Consider the following 22741-nt stretch of genomic DNA (forward strand, 5'->3'; position numbering starts at 1 on the left):
CAGGAGGAATTTGGAAGGTTGGAAACCCTTCTCCATTAGCCAGAGGTGGTATTCTGGAGAACCGGTAGTGGAAATTTTGAGTAGTTCAGAGAACCGGTAAATACCAACTTTGACCGCCCCCGCCCTCATCTATTCTCTGCCTCCTGAGTCCCAGCTGATCAGGATGAAATGGGGATTTTACAGTATCCTTCCCCTGGAGTGGGGAGGAAATGGGGATTTTACAGTATCCTTCCCCTGCCACACCCATCAAGCCATGCCCACAGAATTGGTAGCAAACGATTTTGAATCCCACCGCTGCCATTAGCATATGGGAAATCCAGGAAGCTTTAGTCCCCACACATGATATTCCCCTGCTGGTAAGGGTTAAAATTGGTTAGAAGTTACTTTAGAAAGGATAGGTTATATGGGTAGTCCCTCAACCTACAATTAATCAATCAACAACTATTCGGAATTGACGACCTCTGAAAGGGGGGCCCTTTATGGCCTGTAAAGCACTTCTGGCCATCATAAAGTGTTGCACCCTCCCCAGTCACATGATCATACTTTGAGCACTTGGCAACTGGTTCACAGTTACAACTGTTTGCATTATCCCACAGTCATACGATCGTGATTTGTGAAATTTTTTAATCAGTTTTCTGCCAAAAATGCCCATTTGAAAATAATAGATTCAAAACTGCGTGAATCACATAACAATCATCACAAAAACAGAAATAAAATCTAAGGCCAGATACGTGGATACCTCAACTTATGACCATCACAATTTACAATCGAAATTCTGATTGTAAGTCGAGAACTAGTTGTACAGTAACGTTTGTGAATTCCCTGGAGAGGCCGCATAGTTTGATCAACCATGACATGTTTCCATCTCTACCAACTTAGAACTGTGCTTCAGTTTTCTGCAGCATTTAGCTTGTTTGTGGGTGGATCTGAACTCTTAAAAGCAAAATATAGAATGGGAATCTAAAATGTAAATTGGTTTTCAGTGCGTTTCCAATTGCTACTTTCAGTGTTCTGTCCCTTCCTCCTTCCCTCCCTCCCTCGGCATGTTCATTATCCGACATTTCAAGCATTCGGACTTTGCTGAACTTACTTTACATCATTCTTTTCTTCCATAAGATTAATGTAAATTCAGTTTAAAAAGTGCTGAACAAGATGAACTCTGATGCCGCTTTGTCAGACACATTTATCCCTACCTATTTGACTTGATTAATCTGACCAGAGGTATCTGATCGGGATCATATCCTTTGACACATCTGGGAATATTAAAACCATCTGGGGCATTAACATTGATGCCAATGGAAATTTTTTTGCTGTCCCACCAGAACACGGGGTTTAAAAGCGCTGCCTAATAGTAAATCACTCTGCTCTAACGGAAGACAGTTTTGGTCATGACTCTAATCCAATCTACTAAATGGAATTAATAGGCAGGATTTAGCAGGCTTTATTTCTTCAGGGTCAGCTTCAAGGGTAATGCAAAAGAAATGGTGGTAGCTACCGGTAACTGTTCAATAATCTAGGCGGAAAGTCACGACATAAGGTGGGCTTTTATTATCTAGATGGAATCTTTTCCAGTAATAGGAATACAAGTAGCTTCTGAATTGTGAATTTAGTAAGAGAGAAGATTGAATACATCCCTGATTTGTTCTTCAAATCTTAAAAAGATGTTAAAATTGCTTTAATTTAGGAAAGGCTGAACGTATTTTATAAAGAAAGAATGATAATTGTTCACATAGTGGCAGATAGACATGTATAGTTTTGAAATGTCCACTGGGTGTCACTGTTGCTTCTTGCTTTCAAAGGCATATTTACCTTTACCAAAACTCAACACAGAATTTCAGTCATTCATTTTTCTTAACCGCCAGTAAAAAAAAAAACCTCCTTTGAACTGAGCTCAACTCCCAGCAACTTCATGGGATGGCAGTAGGCGACAGAAGACCCCTTGCAACCTTGCAAAGTAGGACAGGTTCTGTCGTATATTTCAGAGGTAGATTCACTTATATCATTAATGAAAAAAGAGACTATTTGTAGCTCAGGATTCAACTGTGGAATTCTTGGTGCCCTCTGAGCTTGATAGTTTTCTTGAAAATATTTCATTATACAATGAGGTAATATCAACACTGCTGACTAGAAAGAACTTCATACTACAGAAGTGATCCTTAACTTATGACCATTCAGTTAGCAAACACTTGGAAGTTATAATGGGGTGAAAAAAATGACTTATGACTGGTCCTTGCAGTCCATTGCAGCGTGCCTGTGTGGTCACATGATCATAAGTTGGGTGCTTGGAAACTGGCATGTATGTATGGGTCACTGTTCTGACCCCCCTCCCCAGCCTGTGAATACACTAGAACAGTGGTCTCCAAACTTGGCAACTTTAAGACCTGTGGACTTCAACTCCCAACTCTGGGAGTTGAAGTCCACAAGTCTTAAAGTTGCCAAGGTTGGAGACCACTGCATTAGAACACAGGCTTGGCTGTTTGCCACTGCTCAATTACTGAGATAACGAATCCTTTGGCTGAGGGCCCAGGCAACTCACGTTCAATACAATATCTCTGCAGCAACCCAGATAATCCAAACGAAGCAACCCAGAGAATCCAAACGAACAGACACGGCTAGAATACATGGATAGATTTTATTACCTACTAATTCGAACGGTTGTTTCCTGCAAATGTCCCCTCCCAACACCTCACCTATAATCACTCTTGGGAGGGGCCAATCAACAACCACCTGTGCTTAATTCTGTGAGTCTGCCTACGGAGTTGCTGCTTCCGTTTCTCAGCCTGTCTCAACCTAGCATCAGAGATAAACTTCCTTTGATCCTCCCAACTGCTCCATGCCTCAGGTGCCTCCTGGTGGCCAACCAGCCTCTCTGGTCCCTGCTCTGAGTCTGAACCCTGCCCAGGGTCCTCCACATCTTCCATGGCAGACTCATAGGGTTCCTCGCTATCCGAATCCATCAGCAACTCAACCGGATCCTGCTGGGCCACAACAGGTCATCATTTGCAACATTCCCAGCTGGCTTCAAGCAAGTAAAATTAATGGGGAAAGCTGGATGCACTTAATCAGTTTAGTGACCGTGGAATATTAAATTTCAGTTGGAAAATGTCTGTTGGGAGTTCTAAATGGGCGGGATGACTTTGAGCCAGTCACTCCCTCTCAACCCAACTCACCTCACAGAGTTGGTGTGTGGGGAACAAGAGGAATATTAGCTATATTCTCCTCCTTGAGTTATTTATAAACAATAAAGGTGGGATTAAAAAAACCCAAAGAAATAAAAGAAATAAAACTAAGGTGGAGAAAAGGTGGCACTGTGAGTGGGGAGAAAGAAGCTGTATTTGAGCTTTAGAATATCCTATTCTAAAAAGGATCTTTTCAATGTTCCAAGTGACACATCCGCCAAAAGCGTAACTCCGAGACAGGTAGATTCCTCAAAGAATACGTTTATTAGATATATCATATTGGCACAGCTAATGAAAACCAACTCTAAATGTTTCTGTGGTTTTAGCCTAATTAAAAGGGCAATGTTTCCCTCCCGAGATGTCACTGGTCACATTGTCCAATGAAAGTAGCTGGCAGGCTGCTTGGTAACTCCTCTCTCCCTTCAACTACAACCTGCTGGGATGACCTTGGTTCCTACAAGAAAACTTTTGGTTTTGACTGTTAGCCAATCGTAATTCGTAATTTAATGAGTTTATATGCCGCCCAATCCCGTAGGACTCCAAGCGGCTTACAAATACGAGATAAAATAAAAATAACAAATAGAGGAGAGAAAACGAAAAACAGTTTAAAAAATACAACATACATTCAGCTTAGCTGGGGGCTGGACCTAATTTATAGATCAACAGCCCCAGGCCTGCTGGAACAGCCTATCTACTTCCCCCTCCCTTCCCACTTTCAGAGTTCATGGCAACTATGATGCAGCAAAAGATGGCTTCAGCCAGGTTCGCTTCAGAGTTGACAGTCCTGATATGGCTGACTGGAACCTTAAGTAGGTGAAGTAGAGAGATTCCAGCTTTCCAAACTTTGGTGAACCTATGTTTGGGTGGTCTTCAGTTCCTAAAATTCCAACAGTAGCTATGTGTTACCTAGTGAAATTGGGAAGTCAAAATTCACATATATGGGGAAGGTGCGGGCACTGTGATTGGCCAAGACAAACGTACAATGTTCCTTGTTCATCTGATAACACAATTGGCTAGCTAGCAATTTGGAAGCAAAGGCAAGATACCGGTAATAGTTTATGCACACTTAAGGAACATTATGGGAAACCAGCAGTATGTTAATTTATAAATGGTAAAGTGAATACATAAATATGCCATATTTTTTCAGAGTATAAGATGCACATTCCCCCCCCAAAGAGGATGAAAATATGAGTGCGTCTTATACACTGAATGTAGCCCCACCTACCCACTGGCTCCAACCCTTTGGCCTTTGCCTCCAATTTACCTCTTTGCCGCAAATGGGGCTTGCAGAGGCTTCAATAAGCTATAGCAATCCCTGCAGCCTGTAACAGCTAATGATTGGGAGAAATTGAAAGTGAAACTTGCTGTTTGCTCCACATGGCAAATTGCTGGGAGGCAGATTTTTTTTTTCTTGTGCTAATCAGGCTGTTTGCTGCAAGGAGGTAAGTCAACAACTATAAATGCCTATAGAATGTTCAAATTATTAGACTTATTTTTTAAAGACTGCTTTATTATTATTCTAGACAATAAAATGAAGAAGCTTTTTAAAATAAATGCTTGATCTGAAAAGCCCCCGTGCTATTGTTTTAAAAAGTGCTATTCTTTTAAATAGCAGAGAATAACTATACTTCCAGAAAGCACATCAATTTTAATAGCATCTGTACAAATATGGTCTGAAATATAACACTACAAACAGTGTATGTTGTCTGTACTGTTTGTTGCAAGGAGGCAAATTGCTGAGAGGCAGAGGCAGATATTTTTCCCTTGCTTTCCTCCCCAAAATCTAGGTGCGTCTTATACTTTGGAGTGTCTTATACTCCGAAAAATATGGTAAATCCAGTCCATTTAAATTCTGCACTCCAGAAAAATTTTAGAAACACCAGTTGGATGAAAAAAGAAAGAAAGAAACAGAGTAGAGAAAAAACTGGATTGCATGAATGTCTGAAAAATTTAGGTATATTAGAAGACAAAGATGTCTATAAACAACATTTGGGAAAATGATGGTTATTTTATTTAAGTAATAATAATCCAAGGGACGTGGTGACTCAATGGCTAAGACACTGAGCTTGTCAATCAGAAGGTTGGCAGTTTGGCGGTTCCAATCCCTAATGCCATTTAACAGAGTGAGTTCCCATTACTTGTCCCAGCTTCTGCCAACCTAGCAGTTTGAAAGCATGTAAAAATGCAAGTAGAAAAATAGGAACCACTTCGATGGGAAGGTAACAGCGTTCCAGTGCCTTCGGCGTTTAGTCATGCCGGACACATGACTACGGAGACATCTTCGGACAGCGCTGGCTCTTTGGCTTTGAAACAGAGATGAGCACCACCTCCTAGAGTTGGGAACGACTAGCACATATTTGCGAGTGGAACTTTACCTTTTAATCATAATAAGTGATGCAATTGATAAAAGTATTAATATATTCTATTGGAGTTGGTTACAATTTTTTTTTTTAAAAAGTACCCTTCCCCTTCTATATAAGGTGGCATTTTCATAAATGCCACAGTGACATCTGTGTTGCTACAGTTAAATGTCAGGCTAGTTTTGAAAGCTTCCTTCACAGTTAGCAAAGGAAGCACATTTTGAGACAGCTTAGTTTTCAGTGGAGTCTTTCAGTTTCTCTGCTGGCAAAGAAAAGTTGCCATCTTTTGTCCAGGTCAGACTTTATGAATTTAGTTAGTTTGAAGGACAAGCTATACCTGTATTATATTTCCTGAGCACTCATCTTATTCCAAGATCTGGAGTATGTTATTTTTAGAACGTAAGGAAGGTTGGCTTCATTGACTGGCAAAAAGAGTGCAGAGGATTATTTTTTTCTCGGGATGGGGAGGGAGAGGGATACTGGAAAATGATCTTTTGGCGAAAGCCTCTTTTGTTTTAGAACAACTACTTTAGAACAAATGAGGATGGGCTTTTCCCTCTTGTCTATTTGAGAAGCAGAGAAGACCCTGACCCTTTTCAACCGCGTTTTGAGCTGGAGAGCACAACTTATTTGGAAGTAGCCAGGGATGAAACCATTTCTAGTTTTAGGGCCGTGTATTTCCATTCCCATCCCACTCTGGGGTCAGCCGAGGTAGCATTTGCCGGTTCTCTGAACTATTCAAAATTTCCGCTACCAGTTCTCCAGAGCCTGTCAGAGCCTGCTGGATTTCACCCCTGCTTGAACCCCACCTGAAAGGGTTCAGGCAAGCCACTTCCTCCCAGCTCCTTTGGAGAAAGAACTAGGATTTCCATTTCTCTTTTGCTTCACAGAAAGAATAGTCGAAGACCATGAAATGATTGTTGAAGTCCATTCGAAGTGGGGAATTGAAGAAGACAATAAATTTTATTTCCGGAAAAATTACGCCAAATACGAATTCTTTAAGGCCCCTGAGGTACGTTCTTAATGCATAATATGTTTATAATGTAGGTAAATTTAATGTTTATAATGTAGGTAGATTTAATATTCAGCATAATTCTTCATAGTTACAGGAACTCATCAGCTATGTGAAGTCTAGTAACAAAAAGCTTAGGGGGATATACCCTTCTCCCTTTGATTCAAAGGACTGACAGTTCAGCCCCGGGTTGTTGTTGTTTTTTTTACTACAGTCCAGCAAGATAAAGTTGTAGAGCCGAGTGAGGAATTATTCACCACTAGCCAAACTACCTAAAGCAGAGGTAGGGAACGATGTTACCTTTATGACTTGTGGACTTCAACCCCCAGAATTCCTCAGCCAGCCAGGAATTCTGGGAGTTGAAGTCCACAAGCCATATAAGGGCCATTGTTCCCCAAACCTGACCTTTAAGTGACATATGCTCCTCATGTCCCCACCCAGTAGAAAGACTGGCATTATAGGAGGAGGTCATTTTCTTTGTTCTTTGTGCCCATCTACTGAAAAAAAAAAAACCAGAGCTTTGCAAATAGGCTTGCAAAACCTGGCTTGCTCCATATTCCTCAGCTACATCCTATGTATGAACAGAGCTTGAAGGTTATGGTGGCAGTCAAAAATCTCTTGCTGAGAGGCAATTGACTGCACATTGTTTTATCTACAGACAAAAGTGACAAATGGGTTTCCTTCTGGGCTCCTTTCAATTATTACAAGCTGTGAGCTGTGTACATTATAAGAGTCTTCCACAACATGCCACTTTCCAATTGTGCTGGAGCACATCTGGAAATCACTTGGAAGTACTACAAGTAGCCCTCTCTTAATAACTGCCCTGTTTAGTAACCACTTGATGTTACGACAGCCTTGTAAAGGTAACTTTGCGATAAGTCCTTGCATTAGTGTCATGTGGCCATTCAATTGCCATTTGCGCACTTCACGGCTGATTTCCGACAATCAGAGCCAGCGGAGGAGTCAACTGTAAAATTGCATGTTGCGATCACATGGTGTCTCACTTAATGATCATGAGTGGTTCACTTAACAGCTACAGAGAAATCCCATTGCAGTCACGTGTCTTGCTTAATGACCACATTTTTTAGTGACAGATTGCTGGTTTCAATTGTGGTGGTTAGGGTAGGCTAGGACCACCTGTACTTGAGTCTATAGAAAATTTACTTGGCCATGGAATTCTGACAGGCAGCGGAAGTGTCGTTCATGTTATTTCTTTTAGTAAGTAACATCAACGTGGACCTTCTGCTTACCAAGGAAGTGCTCTTCTGCTGAACATTGATTTCACACACAATGGCTGCTGATTTCAGACACAATGGCTGCTGAAGTAATTCTTGTGAGGAAGGCCACCTCTTTTCCCAACACCATGTCATTATACTTGAACTAGCAGAAGTCTATATTGCCATAAAATTTGCTGTCCTTATCACCAATCCTAATCCTATTTCTATTGTTTCTGTCCTGACACCTTGGCCAACAGATCTGTCCTGATGATGTGTCTCCAGTGTTTCTTAAATGAAGCAATTGGTTAAGTCCTTTGGCTTTGCTATTCTCTCTCTTCTGAACAGAGTGCCTTTGGTAGATGGGCAGCTATATGTTTGTTTAATAAATAAATAGACAAACATCAGCAGGCAGGGGAAGGAAAAAATCATTTCTGAAACACAGTACTGCTGCAGCAGAAATGGGACGAGTCAGACTGTACACTGCCAATCACTAATTTTAAAAAATTATTTATCTGGGTTTTTTAGACACCCAATTCCAGTGGATTCTTTGTTTCTTCCTAATTCTCCACTCCTATATTCCATTCTCTATTAATCTAGATTGAATAATCCTTTGTTTTTTTAAAAAAAATACGCTTTATTATGCCATTACTCTGCTGAACACCTAACTCTCACAATGCTTTCTTATGTCTATGTGCATTTTACCCACATAGTATGGCTGTAGCTATATTAGTTATCATTATTATATTCTCATTGTTAGTTCTCATTGTTTGATTTTATTATCCTGGTTTATTATAATATCAAATAATCCTGATTTACTGGGAGTCAGGTATTCTTTCAATTCACATTCACATATAAATAAATAATTCTGATGCAGAGTTGCTAAATTCTAATTGATCGCCAGAGTAGTCAGAGTTGTTAAGAGTTTGCTATATGTCTATGGAGAGTCTCGGTCATCCAGGTCATGGTTGTCCCAAAGGTGCTTTTTCAAGAGGCAACTGGACTTTCTGGTTTTCTGTATGGCCATCTAGTGGTTGCCTGGATTTTTGCAGTCTAGATTATGATAGTCATGATGAAACCCACAGTATATAGCCCATTGTCCAGCTCAAGCTTGTCAAACATTTACTGCCCTCTGTTAACTTTATATTTTGCAGATTTTTTTCCCAGATCATCTGGTATCCCTCTCAAATGAGAGCAATGGCACAACGAACCACGCACAGATACTGCAGGTAAGAGACTGAAATGAAATCATTTACCCGTGGATCAAACCACAAATTCCATTAAGCACTGCTGAGCACATTCTCACTTCTATGTAAAGTAGTAAGAATTGGGGATCCCATGCAATTTTTCCCTCTGAAGCATCCTTAGTTGAGATTGCATCCCTTGTGGCTGACCTTTATGGTGCTGTAATCCACATGTCTCATTAAAACAGTGGGGGCAGGTGGGAAATCATCATCAGCCACTTTGCTGATCCCTCTTCATTCCAGTTGATTTTAAACAGACTAAATGTACAGATTCTACCAACACTTCCCAATGATTCAGTTCTGAATATTGAACTGAATATTGAATATCACTCGAGTCCAAAAGTGATTTGTGCATTTCTCCAGTCAATAGCTTCTCCTTAAGATCACCACTCTTCCCCCTGCTGCTGAAACTACTCAGGAGCCTTTGGCCAAAGTTAATTGAGTATTCCAGTTCTTCAGGACTTGTCCAGTCATCTCTGTCTGCGTGTTTTTGATACCATAAGACAGTTTAGAGATTTAACCCAGAGGATCATTGGTTGCCCTCTCCCCTCTTTGGAAGAGCTTTATAGCTCCCGCTGCCTTAAGAAAGTTCAAAACATTCTTAAAGATCCATCACATCCTGGGCAGGCTTTTTTTTTGAACTGTTACCATCTGGCAGATGGTACAGGATAATAAAAACAAGGACAAATAGGCTGAAAAACAGCTTCTATCCCAGAGCAGTAACTATATTGAATTCTATGATATAGTCCAATATTAATGCAATAGCGGTTTTCAATTCAATTGTATAGAATGTGAAGGATGTGAGTTTTGTGTTTTTATTTTTTTAGTTATAATGTGCACTGAGGACGTCATTTAATTTCATTGTATGAGGTGCAATGACAAAGTAAACTAAACTAGATACCACCGTACAATAAATATTTGCGATTAACTTAGACCTATCCATGATGAAGCCATGTTGGTTCTCATTTTTCTATGTTTGATTATTATCGATTTGAGACAAATTAATTGTCAGCTAATTGTCCTATAATTGCCAGTATCTCCTCTTAGTTTCTCTTTTAGAAATTGGAGTCTCACTTATAATTTTCCAGTCTTTGGAAATAGATGGCGATCATATACAGATTGTGTATTTTTATCAGCAGGTCAGCAATTTCATGTAGTTCTTGGAATCCCTCAGGTGGATACCATCTGGCTTAAGATTTATTTATTCTTAAGGTGTCAGTTAGGTTTATAAGCATCTCTTCCTTTTAATGAAGTCTCTCTGTGTAGTGTGTGTGTGTGTGTGTGCGCCGCGAGTGCACGCGTGTATATGTGCATCCATACATTTGTGTAGCAAAGAAAAAGTGAGCCTAGAGAAAAAGTATGGCCTTCTCACCTAACTGTTCTATCAGATAATGTTAAATGTAATAATAGCCTGCCATCTGCAAAAAGGTATTGAAGAAATTATAGCTGGTTGGTTGAATTGTGAATAATATTGGATGAGACAACTGAGCAGAATTCCAGTCCCAGCTGTGAAAAATCTTGTGCTAATTATAAGCACTTTTGTGAACATAAGGGGACTTTCTCCTGTAATAGGAAAAGTTGGCGGATCTTCTGAAAAATGTAAATAGCAACCCAAAGCAGCAATGATTGTAGAATAAGGTGAACTTACTATGGAGTTATCTTGAACACACTTAGCATTTACAGCACTTAGCATTTTAAGAAAGTTGTAGATCTTTCAACAATATATGTAATATGCAGAAGCTCATTGTACAATGTCCTGAGCAAATGCCAAAGCAATGCTAGAATTTTTCATTGTCTACAAAGAACTGCAAGAGAACATTCCAATAGAATTTAAAGAAGTGGAGTTTCTCACTTTCTCTTGCTATTCCCTCTCTTTCTCTCTCTCTTTTTCCAGATGTTTTTAAGTTCCACTGCATATCCTGAAATTCATGGTTATTTGCATTTTAAAGAGCAAGGGAAGAAAACCTGGAAAAAAATGTACTTTTTGTTGCGAAGATCTGGTCTGTATTTTTCCACTAAGGGAACATCGAAGGTAAGTTTGGCAAATGAAAAGGAAGAAGTGTTAGAAATTGGTATATATTTTATTTTTATGCAATGGGTGGGGTGGTTTTTTTTATTTTTCATTTTAAGTCTGTAGAGATTTAGAAAAAATTCCTCTCTGTTTTGTTCTTGTTGAGTCATTCCGGCATTCCGAGAAACATATCCGTTGAAAGCAGAACTCCAAGGCAGGGAGATTTCTCAAAGAATATATTTATTGGATACATCATATCAGCACTGCCGGTGAAAATCAACTCTAACAGTTCCGGCAGTTTTCACCTTATTAAAAGAGTTAAAAATCCCTCCTCCCAGGTGTCACCGATCACATTCTCCAATGAATATAGCTGGCAACCTCCTCCTTCCACAGCCGCCTGTTACAATGACCATGGTTCCTACAGGAAAATGTTTTGTTTTGACTGTAGTCGGGCTATCTACTTCCCCCTCCCTTCCCCCTCTCAGGCTTCGTGGCAACTATGAGGCAGCACAAGATGGCTTCAGCCAAGTATGCTTCAGAGTTGACTCAGTGGTTCCCAATATGTTCTATGCATCACACCCCTAAGAAATGTTGGATCAATATCCACACTCTCTATAAAAAATAATTGTGACTTGTGACTCATGCCTAAGTGACACAAGCCACTTTTTGCAGCACCCTCTGAAATTTCATCTCGTATCCGATGAGGGTGTAGGCACCCCAGGTTGGGAAATCTCTGTTGTGGAGGAAGAGAGGTGAAAAAGTGGATAATCCAGTCCTTATAATACAGACTTGTAATGAACTATGATTTGAAAAAAATATATAGTTAACTTTCCACTTTAAAGGATTAAAGATGTTGCTTTTAAAACATAAAATTCTTTTTTAAAAAAATATTGCATTATGATTAAGTCTACAGTTTTATAGACTTTGGGAGGCTCATCACAAGAGCTACAATATTATGCTGATGATCTCTGCCTGTGGAAGAAGTGGTGATGTCCTGTACAATTTTAATGTATTTATTTATTTTCAACCCACTTTTATTATTTTTCTGAATAATTCAAAGCAGTGAATATACCTATTACTCTTTCCTCCTCCTCCTCTTTTCTCCAGAACAACAACTTAGTGAAATTGGTCTGTTCTCAGAAATCTTTTTACTGGAGGACTAAAATATTGTCACTTTAGTTCTTCCAGCCACCCTCTGGAAGAAGACCCAGGGCTCTTCTTCCTGTAATTGTCTTGAAAATGGTTGGGAATTCTCTGTTTCCAGAGCTTATAGCAGTTCATTTTCCTTCTCTTGAGATTGAAGCCAAGGGAAGATATCATGACCTGGGGAAAAAAATATCCATGGAGCTATCTTCAGGGTCTGGGCCAAAAAGTTGCAATGGCAGACATGACTGTATGACCAAAACTCCACCCCTTTATACAGAAAACAACGTTGCATGTACAAAGGAGCCTTGTTAAATATTAATAAGACTGAAGCCGAGGTACATAGGCTTCACTCACATCCGCCATTGCGGGGGGGGGGCAGTTAAATCTCATTGGTTGAGCCATCTGAATTGGTGTCCTACCTCTTCTATTCGCCCACTATTTTATACACTTGGCTTCCATTACTTGGACGGATCTGTCATCTGGATTTTTTGACCCTCCCTGAGGACTGGATGCCCCTGCAGTTGGTGCATATTTGTCAAGACCTTGCCTTTGATAAAAACTTGCTGTGTCCCGTGCATTACAAAAAAAAAAAAAAAAAGGCATCTACTTCCCCCTGTATTTCTGGGAATGATGGTTTTGTTGGTTGTTTCCAACAGTTTTGTCCAATCTACATTTACATCTACATTTTGAAGCTAATAGTGGAAAATCACACAAGGACCCCATTTCATATTGGACCATGGTTTGAGCCAAGGTGGCGCAGTGGTTAGGGTGCAGTACTGCAGGCCACTTCAGCTGACTGTTATCTGCAGTTCAGTGGTTCTAATCTCACCGGCTCAAGGTTGACTCAGCCTTCCATCCTTCCGAGGTGGGTGAAATGAGGACCCAGACTGTGGGGGCGATATGCTGACTCTGTAAACCGCTTAGAGAGGGCTGAAAGTCCTATGAAGCGGTATATAAGTCTAACTGCTATTGCTATTGCTTTTGGTATAATCTGTTATTGAATAAACGACAGTGGCTGGGTTTATACTTCATCATGTGCAACAAATAAAAAAAACAGCAAAACCAAATAAGCAACATTCTGGTTTTAGCAGAGTCACTACACACAGCTATCGTGTTCAGTACTTCAAGTTCTTTTCCTTTAAAAATGTTTACTATTGCTCTTTCATGCAGAAGGCTATTTTAGTAGTATTGATGAAGGCTTCCCTAATCTAAAAGATATTGAGTGGTCATAAGATGCTGTACACAACTTGAAAAAACTTTCCATAATTCTTTGAAAATACGTTGTTTCTATAATTCTTTGAAAATTCATTGTGTTCTGCTGTAGGCTTTTTCTCTCCCTCTCTCAACAACAACACCCCCCCCCCCGATCAATAATTTAAAAATGGATGTAATATTTTCATGTTTTTCATTTTAGGAACCACGACACCTGCAGCTTTTCAGTGAATTCAGCTGCAGCGACATATATATGTCTCTGAGAGGCAAAAAGATATCTGGAGTTCCAGCCACTTTTGGTTTCTGCTTCAAGGTAAGAATTTAGCATTTTAATAAGACCTAAACATCTTTCAGCGAATTAGTTGGGGGTTTTTCCCTCCACATTCTAAGCCACTTTTTTGATGCAGGGGGAAAAAAAAATCTAAGAAAAGAAGAGATTTTGTTTGTGAAATAGGAGAATTAGTGGCTTTTATTTCAACAGGTATAGTCTTCAAGATATGCATTAATGCTAAACAATATGCTGTGGCCTTCTAGCCTTATAAAGCAGGAGGAACCAGAGACCTGAAATACCTTTATGCAGACAGTGAGCAAAGTAGGACCTGTTGGATGACAGCAATTCGGTTGCTGAAGGTAAATGTCTTCTCTTCTTCTGTGTTTCTATAGTTACTGTACACAATACATTTCACTCTTCTTTTTACGCCTCTGGGTAAAAGTGGTATTTTTAGCCTTTGGAAGCTCAGTCTTGCATGTGTATATTTCTCACCTGCACAATTATTTCAGTAAATAATGTTTGCTTAAAGCATAAAAACCAATTAGGAGGAGAACGTAGCACCACCAGGATGTAAGACAAAAGTATACACACTCCTCATAGAAATATGAATCCAAAGCTCACTAAAAGTGATGGGAAAAAGAAGAAGCTCTTAGCTTAGGGTAGTCACTAAAATGGGTGTCAGGCGTGCTTCCCAGGGAGGGCATCATGTGAGGGAGAACCACAACTGAAAAAGCACTGCACGTACTGCAAACCCAATCCATCAATGACCAGGCTGCATGGACGGTGTAGGAATGTTTGGAAGAGGCATTCCTTTTGAAGAAGTGGAAGGAAGCTATGGGAGAAGTGAGTGACTTAAAATATGCCTTGCAATGGTCAAAGAATAGGCTTAAAATGAAAAAAGCCATCAAAAGGATGCAGAAGTGATTTATGCACAAAAAGCCCTGTCACCAGTTTCAGATTATCAGAGAAGTGCTTGTTACTGTTATTCCAAAGAACTAGTTCAAGAGTATTTATTCCTTAAGGATGATGCTCCATTTATAGCAATCCCGTATTTTACCAACATTTTTTCCCCATTCCTTTTGCTTTGTTCTGTCACAGTTGGTGTTCTAAGGATTGGAAGGCATCAGAGCTGCATTACATCTTTTAATTGGTAGTGATAGGAAACTTTCCATCTGGGACCATTCCACTCCAATAAAAGTGAATGTTAAAATTCAATTAAGAGGACTACATTGCTTCAGGCAGTTTAGATGGATTTTTAAAAAAATTTAAAATATGCAGCATAGATTAGAAAATAATAGACATTTCAGCAGATGCCAGTGAAGTTAAATAGTCTATAAAACATATATTTTCACTGGAATTAGGTACAGTTCATTGATTACAATTGAACTAACTCAAAACTCTTACCACAAAACGATCACTCATTTGGTAATTATACCAATGTTGATTCACACAATACACTAAACCTGTGATGGTGAACCTATGGCACGTGTGCCACAGGTGGCACGCGGAGCCATTTGTCAGGGCATGCGAGGTATTGCCCTGTCAGCTGGCCAGCTGACTTTGGCCTCCTTTTGAGGCCGTTTTTCGCCCTCCAGAGACTTTGTCTCCAGAGCGGGAAAAACCAGCCCTACGGGCAAACCAGAGGTTCAGGAACAGACTTCTGGTTTGCTCGTAGGACCGTTTTTCACCCTCTGGAGCCTTCATGGAAGCCCCTGAGGTCAAAAATCGGCCCTACAGACAAACCGGAAGTCTGGAAATTGGAAATGGGTTCCGGGTTCCCCATAGGTCTGTTTTTCACCCTCCGGAGCTTCAGGGGCCTTCAGGGGCGGGGAGGCTTTTTTTGCCCTCCCCAGGCTCCTAGAAAGCCTCTGAAGCCTGGGGAGGGCAGAAAAACTGTGGCAAAAGCACGGCAGGGTGGCTGCGCGCATAGCATTATGGGTGTGACATGCTGGCGCACAACCCCCCTGTGCTCCCCCCGCTTTTGGCATGGGAGCCAAAAAAAGGTTCACCATCACTGCACTAAACCACATTGTGAGGGGGTTTTTGGTACCTGACATTATGGTCTAATCACTTAACTTGAATAAATCATGGTTTAAGGCAATATGTTAATCCAGTCTACATATTTCTTCCTTAGACTAGTGGGATTTCTTTGGTAACATATGTCTATTTGCTCTTTATTCATTCATTTTTTAAACATTGATAAACTATTACAATTTCTGTTAGGGTAAAGAAAACATTTCCTTTAGATAAAGTATTTTTCCATTTATGCAAAGTAAAATTGGAGACATACTTTGGCCCATTATATACCGGTAGTTACAATAATATTTCAGGAGGGAAGTCAGATTCAGTTTGTTGGGCTGAATGATTTGTTGAATAAATTATAGTGATTGGGTTGCAATAAAGGGTTGGTTTGTACATCATATTAGACCTTTGGCTTGGATCATATATTGTTCCTCAATTTATAGAAAAATGGAAGTGATTGCAAAACCTCCTTGTCATATTATGCATAATTTGAAGGGTTCCCCTAGGACAACATTTCAGGAGTTGTGATAACTTCAGAAAATAAACTTAGAAAAAGTTTATCCTGTGAACAATCTGGTTACTGATCATTCTTGTAGCTTGTGTACTGGCCTAGATGAAAACCTTTTTTATACATTATAGTAACTCATGGTTTACTTAATTAGAACTTGTTGAATAAATCATAGTTGTTTGGGTTCACTCATCAAACTAAACCATAAACCACTGTAAATGGGATGTAGTAGTTTAATTAGGATATAATAACTTAATGCAGTCAAAGAGTTTGATGGGATTTGGCATACCTCACAGAACAAGAAATATTTAGTTTCTTTTACAAGCAAAGGGATTCTACTTCCTCCAAGTAACATATAGTTTTGCTCATTCAAAGTAATGATTTCTGTAATTGTTATTCTGTCCACAGCAGAATGATCTGATCACATTTCCTGGGATCTTAGCAAATACATCTAAAGCTACAGTGGTGGGTTTCACTTAGGTTTACCACCGGTTCGTAACTGTGAGTGTGTGCACCTTCTGCCCATGCGTGCGCCCTTCCGCAAATGCACTATGCTCATGCGCGTGGAATGCACGCATTTGCGCGTGTCAAAAATGAGGCTACATAGGACGTTTTGGAGCCGGGGCAGATGGGCAGGCCCACCCGCAGTTCGGCGCTACTGGTTTGGGTGAACCGGTCCGAAACGGCTGAATACCACCTCTGTTCAGCTAGCTTCCCAAGAGCTCCTTGTACAGAATAAGATTGGTTATTTTAAAAATGCCTTTTGTTCATACTTTTGTCAGATCAGTCACCCAATAGCACAAAACTATATTGTGCATAAAAAAGAGTGCTTAAGTAACTGCTTTTGTTATATCGCTATTTACTCACCACTTCAGTATTTATCCAAATCCAGTTCAGGATATAAGAGATGTTTAAAACTGCAAATAGAGTTGGATTTTTCTAAGGTTTTTCTGGATGGGATCGAGAGACAAAAAAGGGAGCCTAATTCCACCTTGCTACTACCTTATAAACACAAACGCTTGTTGCCCTTGTGTTGTTAGTGTTGGAATCAATGAAAAACTGTTCCTGTGTATTACAGGATTTTTGTATTACTATTGTTATTGGCAAGCTGTAGGTTTCCTTAGGGATGTTCTTTCAGGTACACTGAAGTTTTCTGGGTCACCAGGTGGCCCTGTCCCTTTCCCTATAATCTACTTGTCAAAGGATAAGAATAAATCTAGGCAGACATTCTCCTTTTCCTCCTCCCGCCCATCATGGTTTTTGAGATAGAGATCTGTTCAGTTATTTTAAAAAAAACCTCATGGAAACTTGTTATTTTATCATTTTTGAGAACGCTTGAAAAAAATCTATAAAACAGGCATTCCTATTGTTTTTAGTATGAAGCAGAACATTGCTCAGCCCACGTTTAAAACAGATGGAATAATAATTTGGCTTGTCGTTGTGACTGTGATCATATTAAATGATAGGATTAATTTTGTAAGTCAACGTTCTGGATCTTTTAGAGATGTTGGTCTGTAATCGTTCATCTTCAATCATACAGCCTAGTGGTAGAATTCACTTGTGTCTATCTGCTCTATCGGTCTCAATTTATATAGCAGCACCCCTCAAATTCTTGCCTCTGGGCAACTAATAACAATTATGAAAGCATGAAATATATAACATTTAAAAATGCATGCATAATCAGCAGCAAAAAGAATATTTTTTTAAAAAAAACAGCCAACACAATCAATATAACCGTTGCACAGGCTCTGCCACACACCCAACTCTCCAAACTCAATGATGCAACCTTGTGTGTAACAAAAAGCCAGCAGGGTTGGGTCCAATCTAATCTCTGGGATGGATAATGTTCCAATGGGTGGGTGTCATGTCGTGGCGAAATTCAATTTTACTACCGGTTATGTGGGCGTGGCTTGGTGGGCATGGTGTAGCTTGGTTGGCATGACAGGGAAAGGATACTGCAAAATCTCCATTCCCACACCACACTGGGGTCAGCCAGAGGTGGCACTGCCGGTTCTCTGAACTACTCAAAATTTCCACTACTGGTTCTCCGAACTACTCAAAATTTCCGCTACCAGTTCTCCAGAATCTGCTGGATTTCACCCCTGGGGTCATGACAGAAAAAGATCTCTGTCTGGGCTCCTCCAGATGGCAGTCAAGAGACCCAGAGCATGCCTCTCTTTTAGGGCTAGTTCAGTGGTTCTCAACCTGTGGGTCGGGACCCCTTTGGAGGTCAAATGACCCTTTCCCAGGGGTTGCCTAAGACCATCGGAAAACACATATTTTAAAAAAAATATGGAAAACATAAAATAATTTTATGGTCCACAACATGAGGAACTGTATTAAAGGGTCATGGCATTAGGAAGATTGAGACCCACTGGGCTAGTGGGATGTGTAGACATAATCAGAGACAGATGGTTCCTCAAATAAACAGGCTGCAGGAGCTGTGTGGCGCAGTGGTTAGAATACAGTATCGCAGACTGACTCTGCTCACTGCCAGGAGTTCGATCCTGACTGGCTCGAGGTTGACTCAGCTTTCTATCCTTCCGAGGTTGGTAAAATGAGGACCCAGATTGTTGGGGGCAATATGCTGACCCTGTAAACCGCTTAGACAGTGCTGTAAAGCACTATCAAGCGGTATATAAGTCTATGTGCTATTGCAAATGCATGCTATGTCTGTGTTTCTATTTTAATGGTAGTATATTCTCAGACAATTGAATTATATACATAAAATTGTAATAGTTCTTATTCCTTGTTTACAGTATGGAATGCAGTTGTACAAGAATTACACACAGCCCTATCAAGGAAGAAGTGGGGGCAGTTTTCTTAGCACACCCATGGTAAGTATACTTAATAACAATGACTTAAACTGAAATATAAATACAACCTCCTGATTGTTGTATTATGTGGCCTCCTCAGGCAATTGATTTTGGAGATAATGGAAGAGAAAGAAATTGTTTAGCTTGTTTATTGTTATGGGATTTTCTGTTTTGGTTGACAAAACAAGATGATTTCCCCATGTGATTTACTGTCTGTATGCTTTTATTGATTTGATTATATTCAAATAGAGTGAATAAACAAAGGAATGAATGAATTTATAAATTAATTTGATGCCACACTATTCAGTAGAATCTCTTGGACCAAGTGTAGCCCTCCAGGTACTAGTTTGGTACACTTTATATAATTTCTGCAGTTGTTTCTTGTTCCCTCCCCTCTATTTTCCTTTTCAATTGATGGTATGTGGGTTGTTTTTATATTAGAATATCTCTAAAGGTAATTGGAGCTACAGCTCCCCATCAACATTGGCCTGGGACCTGTAGAAGTCAAAATAGGTTCGATCCAATTGGGAGAAAGATATCTACCTCTGTTATAAATGGTATACTTAAAAGGTGGAATATAAATCTAACAAAAACCAACTCAACTTAAATAACTAATTTACTCTACTTTTTAACCACCTTAACAGATAATTCTTAGGAATGCAAATTGTAATTCTTAAAAATGAAATACCATTTGGTGATCTTGATAATGACAGGCATTTATCTTTCAGGCATAATGGGGGTATCTATTGCATATAAACCACCTTCTCCAGTAAACATGTCCTTATTTTTTACTTTTCTGCTGGTTAATCAATATATTCCATGTTGATTTTGTCTGAGAATAATCAAGAGTATACTGTAAAATATTTTTGGTAGATGCATTTAACACATTTTTTTATCTTGTAGAGAAGTGTTTCAGAGAATTCTCTTGTGGCTATGGACTTCACAGGGAATAAATCCAGAATTATTGAAAACCCCACAGAAGCCTTATCGGTTGCAGTCGAAGAAGGTTTAGCATGGCGGGTATAAAATTTTCATTTAAAACCATTCTTAATGTTATGGTTTCTTGTTTAAAAATTCAGTACTTTTCCTTTCTTTTTATGTAGAAAAAAGGGAGCTTACGTCTTGGTATACACAGCAGCCCCAGCACTTTACAAAGTGTCCCCTCCACTACAGGTATGCACCACTGACAGATCTTGTAGCATGTCAAGTGATGTCCTGAATTCATTCATCATGAACACGCAGACATATATTCACAAAATGACACCATAAAACAAGTTGATCTCAGTGTTACTGTTAAAAAAAGAAAGTAATGGAGATTGCTTTGGGCCTAACAAGGGACAACCCAACCCAATGGAAATTTTGCCTCTTTTGTACATGTGTCATGATGTGGAACTTATAGGACAATGTTGCTTTGGCTATTTTGACAAAAAGATTCTGCAGATAGTTTTGTTTCTCGGCAAGCAAACAAATTCTTGTTATAATGAAATTGTTAGAGTGTGCAGAGATGGACAAACTTACAAAAGAAACTGAAATGGGGGGGAGAAGTGTATTTACAATGGATGTATAACGAGGTGGAAATGTTGTACAGAAGGAAATTACAAAAAAAATGTCTTTTTTTTAAAAAAATGTTTAATAAAAATCATTGAAAAAAAATTCTTGGTAGGTCCACAGAAGCAAGGCAATGAGAGAATGTTATATATCTTTATAAAATACACTTTTAGGGTATGAGTCCCCAAACTTTTCAGCTCATTGACCCTTTCATGAAGTTTCAGATTATTGATTGACCCCCCCCAAAAGAAATCTATTATATGAAAATAATTTAATAAATATTGCTTTAACAAATAACAATAGAAATAAAAATAATGACAATGATAATAGTGGATAGTCCCATCAGCCTGTGGGGGTCCATACTGACCACTTTGCAGAACCCTGGCTTAGGGGGATTCATTCTGTTGACTCAAGCTACTTAGACCATATGGAATATCCTGTATTTCCTAAATAAAACCTCCAAGGATGGACAACATGAATACTTTTTTTTAAAGGGAACTGATACATGAAATAAATTATCATCTGGCTTCAAAGAACAATCGAACCTATTCAAGTAATAGTAACTTGGAACCACTGGCTTTCTGGCACACCCTAATTGAAAGAAAGCTATCTGATGGGAACTATGCTTCCAGAAGGCAATTCCAGGATGATAAGAGCCTACCAGTATAAAAAGTCTAGTATAAAAGGAGCCAAACACAAAGGGATCAATTTGAAATTTGGTCAATAGGTGATGATTTGTTTTAGGTCTTCAACTGTGCTTCAAAAATCCAGCCTCAAGTTGCAAAATAAAATTGGGAACACAATTACAATTAGTAATTTAAAAAATAGCCTTTCAGAATTTTGAATGAATTAATTCAAATGAAGAGTTTGACCCAAGTTAAATTTATATAATATATGTTCTAGGGCTTTTGAATCAAAACACTTTTAGACTACTGGGATAAAATCGACACCTCTGGCAGGAAAAAAAAGCCAAGAAATAATACAATACTATGTTGGGCATATTGGACTAGGAATTTAGCACACTCTTTTCAGGAGCCACTTTGTGGAAAACAATCCCCAGATATTTGAAGCAGAGTGTAAAGGTGTATTACCTTACCTAGAATCATATGTTTTTAGCTATACACAGTTCACAGCCGTGGTTTCATCATAAGATTTCTAGAGAAGAGGCACACCAACTGATTCTGAGGCAAGGACTGGTGGATGGGTAAGTTTTTCCCCCCTTGATATTTACATTTTATGACTGACTGTTTATGCTGCCCCACCTAATCTATGGAATTGTATCTCCCCCAAGATCTACATGGCCCTGACTTTAAGTCCTGACTCTTTCAGCACATTCTGAGTTTTATGTGCATTCCCACTAAGCACCAGCAGCAATCTCATATAAGCTGATTTATTCCTCCCAGTATCCGTGACTTTTTTAATGGTTGGCTGTTGTTTTAACCTTTTGTAAGATGCCAAAGTCATCAGTGAATAGGCAGCCTTAAAACCAATTAATCAATCAAACAAGCATGAAGTAATGGTAGTTCAGTAAGGGTACCTACTTATATCTGAAGTACCTTCTAACTTATTTTCAGTAAAGTTTTTCTAACTTCAGAAGTCCTGTACATAGGCTCGATTCCAGCCCCTTGACATGTCTATGGAGATTCTCGGTCATCCAGGTCAGGGCTCTCCAACCTTGGAAACTTTAAGACTTGTGGACTTCAACTCCCAGAATTACTGGCTGGCGAAGCTGACTGAGAAATCAGGAGACCCCTGATCCAGGCCATGTTGTCCCAAAGGTGCTTTTTCAAAAGGCAACTGGACTTTTTTTGTTTTGCTTGAAGACGTTTCGCTTCTCATCCAAGAAGCTTCTTCAGTTTTGAAGTGAAGAACTGAAGAAGCTTCTTGGATGAGAAGTAAAATATCTTCAAGGAAAACAAAGTCCAGTTGCCGTTTGAAAAAGGTACCTATGGGAAACCCTTTGACAGTAGACCAGCAGAAGGAGAGCAAGAAGAGGTCAAAAGAGAGAATGGGGATGACCATCTTTTCCAACCATGCAGCCCTCAGGGATTGTCCCTGTTTGAATGTGGAGCTCAACTGCGAGTTTCAAATCTGTTTTAAGTTGTTACCTAATTTGCTGGAAGTCCACCATATTGCATCAGGAAAGAGCTAAATTCACATTCCCACCCTTTTTATGTCATGATACAGCAAATGTTCTC

At 39.5% G+C, this 22741-nt stretch overlaps 1 protein-coding gene across 1 annotated transcript in view; it reads left to right on the plus strand.

Moving 5' to 3' along the window:
• GRB14 (growth factor receptor bound protein 14) overlaps positions 1-22741 on the plus strand; it is a 67858-nt gene that overhangs the window by 42831 nt on the left and 2286 nt on the right. The window contains exons 4-12 of the mRNA XM_032238868.1: positions 6430-6551; positions 8920-8994; positions 10904-11041; positions 13581-13691; positions 13913-14008; positions 18939-19016; positions 19899-20015; positions 20099-20168; positions 21660-21747. Of these exons, the coding sequence (XP_032094759.1) occupies positions 6430-6551; positions 8920-8994; positions 10904-11041; positions 13581-13691; positions 13913-14008; positions 18939-19016; positions 19899-20015; positions 20099-20168; positions 21660-21747 (895 nt within the window). The remainder of the gene's footprint in view (positions 1-6429; positions 6552-8919; positions 8995-10903; positions 11042-13580; positions 13692-13912; positions 14009-18938; positions 19017-19898; positions 20016-20098; positions 20169-21659; positions 21748-22741) is intronic.

Source organism: Thamnophis elegans, chromosome 1 (genome assembly GCF_009769535.1).
Source record: "Thamnophis elegans isolate rThaEle1 chromosome 1, rThaEle1.pri, whole genome shotgun sequence".
NCBI lineage: Eukaryota > Metazoa > Chordata > Lepidosauria > Squamata > Colubridae > Thamnophis > Thamnophis elegans.